Raw genomic sequence first — 14,113 nt, 5'->3', positions numbered from 1 at the left:
GGAAATTGACCATGGGAACGATCATGTTAGTGTACACACCCGCTAACAAAACTCATGTTACCCTCCGCGCTGTGCGCATCCTTAGCCGTGTAACATGCATCTTTGTATCACATCTTGTGTTTGGTTCTTGTCCAATAAAACTTCACGATCTGTTATCGTGGTTTAACCACATGAAATGTAATACTTGTATCATGCGTTTCAAATAAATGATGGATTTTACACTTGTAAGACGTTTGTTGTTTACTATTTCATTATTGGTCATAGTATTGATATTTGGTAGTCTTGGAGAGGGACCGATGAGGGGTCATGGTTTCACTTGTTTTGTGCTTGGACTAACGATTGATACTTAAATGTAGGCCACTTATCTTGCATGTGACTGCCATTTGTTCTAGGGAAATGCTTTCACACCGGTGTGAGGATAAAACCACGTGCGCACGTGTGATAACAGTTTAGAATGTAATTTTTGCACTGATCGCATGTGGAGCACTCACAATGTGCAGAGTGCAATATAAAAACTGGGAGTAGGTTATATCACACTTCGGTTTGAGCATCTGATTGGAGTAGGTTATATCACACTCCAGTTTGAGCATCTGATTGGAGTAGGTTATATCACGCTCCGGTTAGAGCATCTGATTGGAGTAGGTTATATCACGCTCCGGTTAGAGCATCTGATTGGAGTAGGTTATATCACGCTCCGGTTTGAGCATCTGATTGGAGTAGGTTATATTACACTCCGGTTTGAGCATCTGATTGGAGTAGGTTATATCACGCTCCGGTTTGAGCATCTGATTAGAGTAGGTTATATCACACTCCGATTGGAGCATCTGATTGGAGTAGGTTATATCACGCTCCGGTTTGAGCATCTGATTGGAGTAGGTTATATCACGCTCCGGTTTGATCATCTGATTGGAGTAGGTTATATCACGCTCCGGTTTGAGCATCTGATTGGAGTAGGTTATATCACACTCCGGTTTGAGCATCTGATTGGAGTAGGTTATATCACACTCCGATTTGAGCATCTGATTGGAGTAGGTTATATCACACTCCAGTTTGAGCATCTGATTGGAAGATTTAGATAAAAGTTTATCTTACACTTCTTGTTGCTGTGGATCGACCAATCAGAATAAAATATTCAAGCCTGCATGAAGATAATATTCCTGATGTAATGATTACACATGCATCTAGGAGAAAGCATTAATGTATGTCGTTTGCTTTCTGAGACTTATGAAGACTTGACTACACTTTATATTTTAAAATGTTTTACTTTTGACAGTGTTAATCTTTTACAACATATCATGAGCTTAGCACAAGCTTGGCTACCCATACGTCACTTTATAAAGAATGTATTCCATATGACATACAGTAAAGCATTTAACAATGACAAGACAGAACATTTGCACAAACATAGTTTAAGTTACTACATATCATTTATTCTACTTATTTGGACTTACAGTTGGCATGTATTTCAACCTAAGCATTTAGAAAATAACCCACATTTTATCAACACTGCACAAACAAGAGTCTATATATCCAACATTGATGTGGCAGAATGACTGGCACATGTATTTCATATCATTACTGTAGAAAACAATTCATTGATAAACTCCAACTGACCCAGTGAGTCTTGGAAAATTTCCTCCTTTCAAAGATCCAACTCCCATTCAAACAAAATGGTCAAAGTCTAGGGGTGGAATTTCACAAAGAGTTAAGACTAGTCTTATCTCGAGTTAGGACTTGTCCTAACTCTTTGTGAAATCGACCCCAAGTAATGTCCTCAATTGATCACTTTCACAATTCCCTGGTTAACACACATACAACTACTTCTATAAAAACATCTTCATACTTGTTTTACATTTTAATGCACAATAAAATGAATAATTGTTGAATCTGCAAAGTCTGGGTATCAAACAGAGCTACATTGTCACTAAATGATTAGTCACCATGTTCTAGTTAGGTCCAAATGTTTTATTTGCAAATAGGCATTAATTAAACTAAACATTAACTTGACGATGATGCTTTTTTTGGAAATATGAAATGTTATTTACTTTTTCTATTTGTTACAATTTTTGTGTATGTTGTTTTCGTAATGATATCATTGTATAGCGCCTTGATCATGCTCTTTGGAATAGCACTACACAAGCACTGTTTATTGTCTATTATGTCCCAGCATAGAGCTAGGACCCGGTAGATCTTTTTCATTTGATTAGAGGATTGTTGATCATTTGGTGTTCATTTATTAAACCATTATACCCTGCCTAACTCATACATGTAAACCCTGCATTCAATATTATTTAGGCAATAACCCCTTTGTTGCTATGAAAGTGGCCAAATTGTAGGGCATACTGTACATCAATGATTCATGCAGCGTTCCCGGTTTGATTTGTATGGCACATGCAAGCACATGTACACGCACACGCTCACAGACGCCATGTGTGGTGTGGGCAGGTTTTTGAATAGTAAAGTCATATTCGATTGAGTCTAAATCGTCCTTTCCTTTTTTTTAGTACTGCAATGCCAGACTATACCATGCCTTATGCAGCAGTACAAAATGCCCTTGTAATCTATGTTAAAAAAAAAAAAAAATTATATTTACAGTTTGTTTTTTTCTTTTAGTTTTATTTGAATGACAAAAACTACTTTTTTTTTGTTACATAAAACAAATTACGAATGTTTTGCATTCGTACAATGGAGAACATTTTTTCATTTGTTGAACAGAAAATTCCATCGTTCAACTCATGAAATATCCTTACCATTGCACTCATATTATGTACATCCAATATTGGTATGCTATTCATTAAGGAGCAAAAAGTGTTCACCGACATGTACATTCTGGCTTACTGTATGCCATGCTCTCTTTTAAAATTCACATGCATGCACGTTATACATTATATTCAATAAATACAACAGTCACTAATTTTCAGAATTTGTCTTTGCTTTAAGTACATGCAGTTTCGTAGAGAAATGTTTTCTTTTCAAATATCTGTTTATACTGTTGACAATTTTAAAAAAATTAATGATCTCCTTGAAATGAAATCCAATGTATTTAGTTCATAGTTTAATTGATTTCCACTCAATCATTTAAAATGACATAATTTTTTGTTTGTCCTTTCACAAGAGGTACAATATATATTTTGTGAATGTTTCTAACCATGCTACAATTAAGCAAGGGACCCTTGCTTAATTGCTCTAGTGTGAAAGGGGCTTTTGATACACAATACACTACAAGTCCTGCAATTGCATTAAAACCATGCTTCTGAATAAATACATGTACTGTATGCATGCAGTACAAAATCATAACCAAAATATGCAACAGTGTATCTAGAAATCCGATTACATGGCGTGTTACTATCTGTAACAAATAATCTTCAAATAAACATCTTTCACGCATATCTACAAAGAACTTACATGTAAAGGCTTGCTAAAAAGACAACCTCTCACCAAACTTGAAATTCAAAATCGTCATTGCGATTGAAAACAATAAAAAACACTAGAATTGTGACAAAACACCATGTATTCCCAGCTAAGACCAGCAAGGCAGGTCCCCAGTCGATCTGAAAAAATAATAAACACATTAAAAAGAATTAGATTCTTGGTACTTAAGATGTTTTGGACAAATAAGTGCCATCTTAAATCAATAAAATGCAATGGTATCATGTAAAGTATGTGTACTGGGACATAAATGTACTTAATTGGTAATTGTCAAAGACCAGGGCCCAATTTCATAGAGCTGCTTAAGCACAAAACTTTGCTTAAGCAAATAATTCCTTGCTTAGTAAAATCAGACTACTGGCCAAGACTCCACTCAATTGTTATGCTAAGTAAACAACAGCTAAATACCAGTCACAAGCAATGTATGTGGCATGAAATTTTGGCCAGTAATATGTGTAAAACAAGCGAGCTATTTTCGTGCTTAAGCAAATTTTTTGCTTAAGCAGCTCTATGAAATTGGCCCCAGTCTTTTCAATTGGTGTTTCTCAACTTGTGCATAAAACAACAAACCAGTGTAAACCTGAGCTCAATTGGTCGTCGAAGTTGTGAGAGAATAACGGAAGAAAAAACACCCATGTCACACTTTGTTTTGTGCTATCAGATACCTTGAATTTGAGACCTCAGCTGAGGTCTCGGAATTCAATTCAAGTATTTTCGGGAGAAATTACTTCTTTCTCAAAAACTACATCACTTCAGAGGGCGCCTTTTAGTGACAATGTTTTATACTATCAACAGCTCTCCTTTGCTGGTTACCAAGTAAGTTTTATGCTAACAATTATTTTGAGTAATTACCAATCAGCATGTCCCGTGCTTTTAAAAAGGAAAATGGTAAGGCTAGAGGCTATAACTTTGACATGACTTGAGTCACAGAAATTGCCCAGGCTTAATACAAGACATTGAGTATAATTATTATAAATGAATTATCTTACAATTATTTTGAGTAATTACCAATCAGCATGTCCCGTGCTTTTAAAAAGGAAAATGGTAAGGCTAGAGGCTATAACTTTGACATGACTTGAGTCACAGAAATTGCCCAGGCTTAATACAAGACATTGAGTATAATTATTATAAATGAATTATCTTACCACTTCAGTGTGTGCAAAGACTAGAGGCAGTCCGTATGCAGAGACTACGATGCCAGTTGTTAGAAAGATACATAACTCACGCAGCGCACTACTGGCTGCTCCTAGACTGTCTGTATTAGATAGGCGATTACCTATTAACATAGGTACTGGAGATAGCACATAGAATGTCACCACAAACATGGGCCACCATTGTCTGAAGAACAACAAATACATACGTCTAGTTAAAACAAAATCCATAACATCTTTTGTCTGATTATTTACCACAATCTTGACAATTTTAGAGTGTGGCACATTTTGTCTGTCTGTTTGTTTGTTTTGATTTGTCTGCCCTGCACTATACCACGACCAACTTTGTTGACCATGATAAATAACCTGGACCTAAGTGTGAATTCTTTCTCTTTTGCCTATTGATATTATGTATGTATTGATTTGCTCAATAAAGTTTTAAATAGAACAACAGGAAATACTATGATTTTAAAACTAGGTTTCTGAAATTTAACTTGTAAAAGTTAATGAGCATTTCATCAGAAAGTATAGACACTTAAACCAATACAAATTTTAGTTACTTACTGTCCCCATGTTGGCAGGGCACATGATAACACAACCAGTAGAATTCCAATTGAAGCAGAGAAAGCCAAAGCCACCAAGCTACAAAATCAAAACAAAGGATAGATTAGGTATTGGAAACCAATAGCAACACCTTGATACCTAAAAAGAAATTTTGAACAAAGGGTGGAATCTTTGTATTAAAAATAATAATAACGGCTTCTTATATAGCGTTCATAGCTGTCACTCAGTGACGCTCAAGGCACTTCAACATTTTGTAATTTCCTGCAAGGTATGTGTTAGACTACGTTTGGATTATGAGACCAACTCCTTTTACATAGCACCCTGCAATAAGGTGCTGTGTGGCACAATATGCAGCCAATCAAACCAGGAACCCTGGGGCGGACCTTTTTTTTGCGATAAGTGCACTGGGTTCTTTGGCGTTACACAAAGCAAGGGACCAATGACTTTACGTCCCATCCCAAGGACGAGGCATCAACTCACACTCTGCTGATTAGAAACACCAGAGCTTGTTAATAATAATAAACATATATCAATATAAACCACAAGGGAAACTGACTGGGTAAATTTTGAAATGATTTTTGGGGTTGAACAAAGAATTGACTAGAGTGGGATTCGAACCAACGACCTCTGGATTAACGTGCCGACGCTCTACCAACTGAGCTAAAAGGGACGTCGCCAATATAGGGCTAGCTAGCTCAGTTGGTAGAGCGCCGGCACGTTAATCCGGAGGTCGTTGGTTCAAATCCCACTCTAGTCAATTCTTTGTTCAACCCCAAAAATCATTAATAATAAGCATGACAAATCACATTGATGTATTTAAACCACACAATTATATTTATACTGTTAGTAAAAATAAGTGTTGTCAACTTACCCTAAAAAAAAATTGTAGTCACCAAACGCAGACATTTCAGAAGGAAAAGGATAATATGCAAAAACAAAAAATATAGGATAATATTATTATAATATTAAAGCAGCTGTTAAATTTCAAAATAAAAACGAAAGTAAATGATATCAATGCAATGCCAATCATGATCATATGGTGCTGGGGCCGGAAGGATACGGTACAGAGTGGGGATAACTTTCCGCATGGCACCACCACTTTTTCATTATTTTTTTACAAAAAGGGATATCTCATTGACTTGAGGTAAATTAGATACTATTATTTCATATCGAATGAAAAAGTGGTGGCGCGATACAAAAACTTTTCCCATAATAGTGGATTGGAGCAATTTATGGGGCTAGGCCCTGGGGGTGGGCACGGGGTGGGCACGGGGCGAGCTTGCTAGTTAGGGGGCAAGATGACCAAGCCCCCTCACGCTTTCTTCCTTCTTCTGGCTTATCTGACTGGAACTATATATTACTATGCCAAGTACTGAACTTCCTGAAGTAGAATAAATAGAAGTACACGTATCGTAGGAGGTCCTGTTTTCAAGGTGTCCCTAAAATCGGGGCAAATCTTTTACCTCTCTGTGCGCGATGTAAACAGTCCCTAGATAAAAAAATTGTGGTTTTATTTGCTAAGCAAAGAGTCTCCTCTCCCTTGACCAAAACTTAGAAACACGTAAGGCTCCACTAGTTATTTGCAATTGTAAATGCAAAAAGTTTGGTATTTTAGGCATTTCTACAAGGTACAAAAATATGTCATAATGTTGAGGCCATATATTTGCCCACCCAAAAAGTTTCATCAAACACTATTTCAATTCACAATTCATAATGATCAAATCATGTGACTGAATATTTTGCTGAGCATTCTGAAAAAAAATACAGAGGCTTAAAGGAGCCATGTGCCTTTTTTCTAATATTTTTGGAGATTTTTATTTTTTAACCCTCATATCAATATTATACTAGACATTGTGGGTTTGTGAACAAACTCTAGCTGTTCGGTTTCCGGGAGTAAAAGCTTGGATTAAAAAAACAATTATTACACCTTGCTTTGTTCTCAAGATTTGTAATAAATGATTCAAATTGCAAAAACTGTCAAAACAACATGATTACGTCATAATAAAAGTGTATTTTTGATGATGTCATCGATAATATTTTTTTTTTAACCAGACTTTTGCCAGACTTGTATGCTGTGATGGTAAAGCATCATTCAAAGGTTGTATATTTCAACCTAAAAGGCATTAAATAACGCCTTTTCAAATAATTTCACAGTCACTTCCGATTTAAACAGGTCAAAAGGTCAACAAAAATTCACCAACATATTCATTTTTGTAAAGTACGAAAAGCCCTTTCATATGATGTATAGATTGTCAAAATAGCTTGGTTTAGGAAATATGAATTTATGAAATATTGACGACTGTAGAAGAGACTTACCCTTAAGTAAGGGGCATGTATGTTTTAAACGCCTTGAATGAAGACTATTCTACATGAAGCTTTTTCGCGCTCTATGGATGATCACTGGAGCGTGACTCTCCTGCACCGCTAATACACTACACATTGGGTGTATGCCTACGTGTCATGTTTTTTGCACATACCAATGGGGGATTTACATTGTTCTTTAGACGTGAATTTTGAAATGTTCAACCTCTCTTTTGAGCCGGAAGACAAAATAAAAATGGGGTCATGTCTGTGAGGCGTTTACGGAGTTTTCAATGACCATTCCAATGATGTATTGGTTGTAAGAATCGGTCATGTAAATCAAAAGTTATGATTTTTTGAAATAATCAACTTTGAGTATTCATAACTCAAGAATTGATGACGTCATCATGACATAACTCAAACGGTTTACTCTCCTAATGATTATCTAACTATGTACGAAATTTCAAATTCATACGATCTTTGGAAAGATGTTTCTGTTAGGGGACAAGGGACGTAGAGAAGAAGAAGAAGAAGTAGTATCAACTAGACATAGAATTTTTGTTAATTACAAAAATACGGTGTTCGGCTTCCGGGAGTACAAAAATACACCCTGGTGGACAATTATCAACGGAAAAAAAACATGAAAATAGGCCTTTTCAAAGCATTTTACATGCACTTCCGGTTTAGAAAGGTCAAAAGGTCAAGGGAAGGTCACCAACATAAGTACGTAAAGCCCTTTCATATGATGTGTAGATTGTTAAAATAGCTTTTGTGGTTGAGGAAATCGGAACTGATGAATAATCACGACTAGAGAAGAGACTAACTAACCGGAAGGGAAATGTTTGTTAAAAACGCCTTGAAAATAGACTCTAAACGTAAAGCCCTTTCATATGATTTATAGATTGTCAAAATAGCTTTTTTGCATGGTTGAGGACATAGGAACTTATGAATAATGATGACTGGAGAAGAGACTAACTAAACGAAAGGGAAATGTTTGTTGAAAACGCATTGAAAATAGACTATAAACGAAGCTGATATAATATTTTTAAAAAGAAGTTAAAAACCCCCCCCCCCCAAAAAAAAAAACAACAACATCAACAACTCGTTTCGCGGGTTTCCATCGAAGTACTGACCGGGTCTGATGTTGCTTAACTTCACTGATCGGACGAGAACCGGTGTGATCAATGCAGTACAATAGTAGTCAAAACACAAAAATGTATTTTTGACAAAAATACACAAAAAATCTGATTTGAACCAGAAGACAAGGTAAAAATGGGGTCATGTCTGCAAGGCCTTTACGAAGTTTTTAACGACCTTTTCGATTATGTATCGATTGTAAGAACCATCACGTGGATCAAAAATAATGATTTTTTGAAATAATAAACTTTGGATTTTTATAACTCAAGAATGGATGACGTCATCATGACCTAACTAACACATTATTCCACTCCTAATGCATATCGAACTATGTGCGAAGTTTCAAGTTTATACGAGTTTGGGAAGTGTGCTTTTGTTCGAGGAAAAGGGACGAAGAAAAGAAGAAGATGAAAATCTGGATTGTTTTATTTACTTGTTTGTACTAAAGTATTGTTTAATTCGGCAGTTTATTTTAGCAAAACCACTCCTAATTGCTTGGGCCTTATACTTTAACCATTCTGTTTTCTTTGAATGTTTTGTATTGTAACATCCATGTCTGTGCATGGAGGTAGAAATAGATTAGTTTACGTAACGTCCTTTCCGACAAGAGAAAGTTTAAAAGGGCTTATGTTAATCCAGAGATTTTTTTTTCAAAATATTTAACTCAGAATAACTTGGATAGTTGTTTTAACAAATAATCAAAACAATTGATGATTATGCTAAGTTCAAGAAGCAATAGATATTGTAATACTGACGCGAATTCCGTGGGCCCAAAACGCCCTTCACCCGGGGGGAGTGGTCGGTAGATGTAATGTCTCTATTCTTCTCGGTGTTTAACCAAAACATGACCAATGTTCGTCATTTTGTACTGTTGTTTTCTCACATAATTAAAAGTCCCATGAATCTCTGAAGTAGGTGGCCATCTCATCGAAACTTCGTCTTTAATTCCACATTGACCACTAAGCCATCAGAAGGGTAACATTTGAACAATTTGACGCCGAAGATTGAGAGGAAATCGTTTTCGCAGCGTTCTGCATAACAGAGCTTACAGCTCTAAATGGAGCTAAATAGCTCTATGCATATCACGCAATGGCACAGAGTACAATAAACTTGCCAGCATGCTACCAAATAAACTATGCCTATACTAATACACTACACGTGTACGCCACACGTGTTACGCACAATCAATGGGGAAATTTTGTAGTTCTTTAAACATGAAATTATGAGTTTTCACACTCGATTTTGAACCAGAAGACGAGATCAAAATGGGATCACGTCTGCGAGGCTTTTACGGAGTTTTTAACGAACTTTCCGATGATGTGTCGATTGTAACAATCCATCATGTAGATCAAAAGTTTTTTTTTTTTTTAAATAATACACTTTGAAAATTCATAACTCAAGAATTGATGATGTCATCGTGACATAACTCAAACGGTTTCGTCTCCTTATACATATCTAACTATGTGTGAAGTTTCAACTTTATATGTGCTTGGGAAGTGTGATTTATTTAGCGGACAATAGCCGCTAAAAAAGCAGAATGGATGATCACTGGAGCGTGCTCTGCTGCACCGCTAATACACTACACGCTGTGTGTATGCCTGCGTGAATGTTTATGCACATACCAATGGGGGTTTACGTTGTTCTTTAGACGTGAATTTTGAAATTTTCAACCTCTCTTTTGAGCCGGAAGACAACATAAAAATGGGGTCATGTCTGTGAGGCGTTTACGGAGTTTTCATTGACGATTCCGATGATGTTTCGATTGTAAGAATCCCTCATGTAGATCAAAAGTTATGATTTTTTGAATTAATAAACTTTGAATATTCATAACTCAAGAATTGATGACGTCATCATGACGTAACTCACACGGTTTCTTCTCCTAATAAATCGCTAACTATGTGTGAAGTTTCAAGTTCATACGAGTTTAAGTAAGAAGAAGTAAAAAAAAAAAAAAAAAAAATAAGAGGTGTTCGGGTTCAATACCCGAACACCTAATAAAATAAAATAAAAGAACAAAAATAAGAGGTGTTCCAGGCTGTTGGCCCGAACACCTAACTAAAATTTAAACATCAGCTTGTTGATTCAATTATCACTGTTTATACGCTTTATTATAAATTTTAAGAGAAAAGGGAAATAAACTAAATAAAAATCAGATTTGAAAGCCAATATTTATTCACACTCTTTATTAAATTTTTTATTTTTGTTATTTTTTGCAAACAACCATGGTAATTTTTCAAAATTTAATTAAAAAATATTTTGAATAAAACAAAGACAACTGCTGGCTATAGAGTCATACACAGAGTCTCAAAGAACACTTGTAGTCACTGCAGATGTTTCTTCCATGTAGGCCTATGGCTTCACCGGGAAACCATACTTTCTTGTTTGCGTGAAAACAGGAAAAACTCAAAACAAATGGGGCCAGTTGAAGTCATCGAAGATCGGTGTGTAGTGTGAACATTTCAATGTCCATCAAGTTTTAATTATTTGCACACTTCATATTAACAAATGAAGATAATTAGGGCATCGGTTGATATATGGAATTATTATTTTTTTCCCAATTCAAAGAAAAAGGCATATATAAAGCCATAGGCCTAATACCGTGAAAACTGATAAAGAGGAGGATACAACTATTGCTACTACTAACCGTGTAGAAATTGTGGACCAACAAGAAACAACTACATATTTGTATATAATATGAAGAGCCAAATAATAATAACTTGGTAATAATTCCAAATCCAATCTATCCAACCATGGAGGTAGAAGTATTACCTATTTCTACCTCCAGACATGATCCAACCATTCTACCTCCAGACATGATCCAACTCTACCTCCATGATCCAACCATGGAGGTAGAAGTATTACCTATTTCTACCTCTAGACATGATCCAACCATTCTACCTCCATGATCCAACCATGGAGGTAGAAGTATTACCTATTTCTACCTCCAGACATGATCCAACCATTCTACCTCCAGACATGATCCAACTCTACCTCCATGATCCAACCATGGAGGTAGAAGTATTACCTATTTCTACCTCCAGACATGATCCAACCATTCTACCTCCATGATCCAACCATGGATGGAGGTAGAAGTATTACCTATTTCTACCTCCAGACATGATCCAACCATGGAGGTAGAATTAGAAGGAGTTGGAACGACCCCCATGATCCAACCAATACCTAGCCTCCCACACTTGTGTGGCCAAGGATAGGTGAATCCTTAAAGGAACACATTGCCTTGGATCGGTCGAGTTGGTCTTTGGAAAGTGTTTGTAACCGTTTTTTATAAAATGCATATGGGTAGAAAGATGTTGTAAAAGTAGAATACAATGATGCACACAAACATGCCTCGAAATTGCGTGGTTTTCCCTTTACCTTGTCGACTAACACGTCGGTCATTTATGGGGGTCAAAATTTTGACTCCCATAAATGGCTGACCGTGTTAGTTCGCACAGTAGAAGGAAAACCACGCAATTTTGAGGCAAACTTGTGTGGATCATTGTATTCTACTTTTAAAACATCTTTCCAACCATATGCATTATATAAAAAACGGTTACAAACGCTTTTGTTTTGACCAACTCGTCCGATCCAAGGCAACGTGTTCCTTTAAGGATTCAGCTATAGATCCTTGGCCACACAAGTGGTGGGGCTAACCAAGTAGGGCTAACCAATACCAAGTACAACAGCAGTGGAGTGGGGTTTTAAAGGTCTAAATAATAAAACCAATCATAAAGAAACATCTGTTTGTTGGTACGTATACATAATGAGAAGGTACGTTTTCCACCCTATATAAATTAGAGACTTTAAAAATAAGTACAAATCACACCTACTCTTTATTCCTGCCATTTTTGGATGATCGAGCAGAGAATCTGCATAGGGTTCCGCGACGTCCTACGTCGTCTCTCGCCGTCCGTCGTGTGAGTGCGCCGTCGTGAATTACGTACGTGTCGGAGGTCCGTGACTTCTGCGTGCATGACACACCGTTAGACTTAGTTTCAAGTCTGAGATCGCGGTTATTCCTCCGGTTATATCAGCCACATAAGAACCCGCGAAAAACGCCCCCACAATTTCATTAGCTATCATGCTGCAAGAGGGCGCTATTTCAGGCAATAATGTCGGGTAGACTAAAAGCCAAGATCACAGACTTGGAACCAAGTCTAACTCAATGGGGGATAGTCACACAAAATCGAGCTCGTACCCACCCTGCTGGGCGCCGCCAAACACGACCTTTTGTACTACGATGATTAAGTATTCCGTTCGTCCCCGTAATGCCTAAGTAAAGGACCACATTGCCTAGGATGGAACGGTCGAGTTAGGCCGTGTCCGAATTGGCGACTTTGGCTACAGCTACGTCTAGATCAGCGCGTCTGTCAGTGTTGAAGAATAGCAGACGCGCGCGCCCTAACCGTAGCTAGCTGTAGCTGAAGTCGCCAAATCGGACACGGTCTTAGTTGGTCTTTGAAAAGCGTTTGAATCCGTTTGTGAATTGCAAATGGCTAGATAGATAATTTAAAAGTAGAATGATCGCCACAAACATGCCTCTAAATTGCACGGTTTTTCTTTAAGTTTTACGTCGCGAAGAAACACGGTCGGCCATTTTGAAAACCCTTTTGTTATACTAATTACGCCACAATGTGAAACTACCAAAAGCTGGTTTTAACCATATATAGAACTATAATGACTATAGATCGGCCGCCTGTACATACGCGTCATTGCCTGTGTAGAGAAAGTTTTGGTTCGCCTGGATGCGGTAAAAGTTTTACGTTCAAAAGGCAACGCGCAGAAAATGAACACGGGAGATAGACCTTTGACATGCTAACTGTCACATGCTGAAAGAAAAAAGTCACGTGCTGACAGCAACCCACAGAAAATGAACATGGGAGATAGACCCGGGCGGCCTCATATGCCAGAACCCGCGTATGTACATGCAGCTGGGATCTAGCATAGATATAGAATAGAATAACTAGATCGGCTGCGCATACAAACGCGGGTTCTGGCATGGGGCCGCCATGGCCTATCTCCCATGTTTATTTTCTGCGCGTTGCCCTCAGCCTGTGACATTTTCTGCTCGTCGCTTTTCGAACGTGAAATTTTTACCGCGTCCATGGCGAATCGAAACACAGGCAATGGTGCGTATGTACGTGCGGCCGATCTAGTTATTTTAATTCTATATCTATGGGATCTAGTTATTCTATTCTATATCTATGGTTTTATACCCAGCCGCCAATGGTTGTGTCGAGTAGGTTTATAGAGTGTTATTTAAGAACTAGAGGGCGCACTGGCCTATATATGCGGCCTGGCATGCGCGCATGCGGCCATTTTCTAAGTTGACAAAACAGTATTGAACAGCATGTGTTTGTGCAGCCATTGTGTAAGTTGACAAAACAGCATCACGTAGCGTTCAATAAATTAACACAAACTCCAACATGTACTTCATATTCAACGCGCATACAAAATGGTGCGCGTGTCTACCCTTGCGGTCCAGTCGCCTTTGTGCGAGCAGCATAGTTATATATATAACTCTATGAGTG

General features: G+C 37.4%; 1 protein-coding gene across 2 annotated transcripts; it reads right to left on the bottom strand.

Moving 5' to 3' along the window:
- Positions 1 to 1,408: 1,408 nt before the first annotated feature.
- Positions 1,409 to 12,569, bottom strand: LOC139946329 (leptin receptor overlapping transcript-like 1). 2 transcript variants are annotated; one of them, XM_071943957.1, is made up of 4 exons: positions 12,414 to 12,569; positions 5,145 to 5,224; positions 4,575 to 4,767; positions 1,409 to 3,551 (listed from the first exon to the last, which is right to left on the bottom strand). In XM_071943957.1, the coding sequence occupies exons 1-4, from the start codon at positions 12,426 to 12,428 to the stop codon at positions 3,435 to 3,437; spliced, it is 405 nt and encodes a 134-aa protein (XP_071800058.1). In that variant the 5' UTR covers positions 12,429 to 12,569; the 3' UTR covers positions 1,409 to 3,434. The 2 variants fall into 2 exon arrangements, with proteins under 2 accessions (XP_071800058.1, XP_071800057.1); XM_071943956.1 differs by lacking the exon at positions 12,414 to 12,569 and adding an exon at positions 6,016 to 6,340 and having other exon boundaries at positions 5,145 to 5,222.
- Between the last annotated feature and the right edge of the window lie 1,544 nt (positions 12,570 to 14,113).

The sequence above is a fragment of the Asterias amurensis genome, chromosome 13, assembly GCF_032118995.1.
Source record: "Asterias amurensis chromosome 13, ASM3211899v1".
Taxonomy (NCBI): domain Eukaryota; kingdom Metazoa; phylum Echinodermata; class Asteroidea; order Forcipulatida; family Asteriidae; genus Asterias; species Asterias amurensis.
The sequence above is the reverse complement of the archived record's forward strand: the minus strand, read 5'-3'. Positions and strand labels throughout refer to the sequence as shown.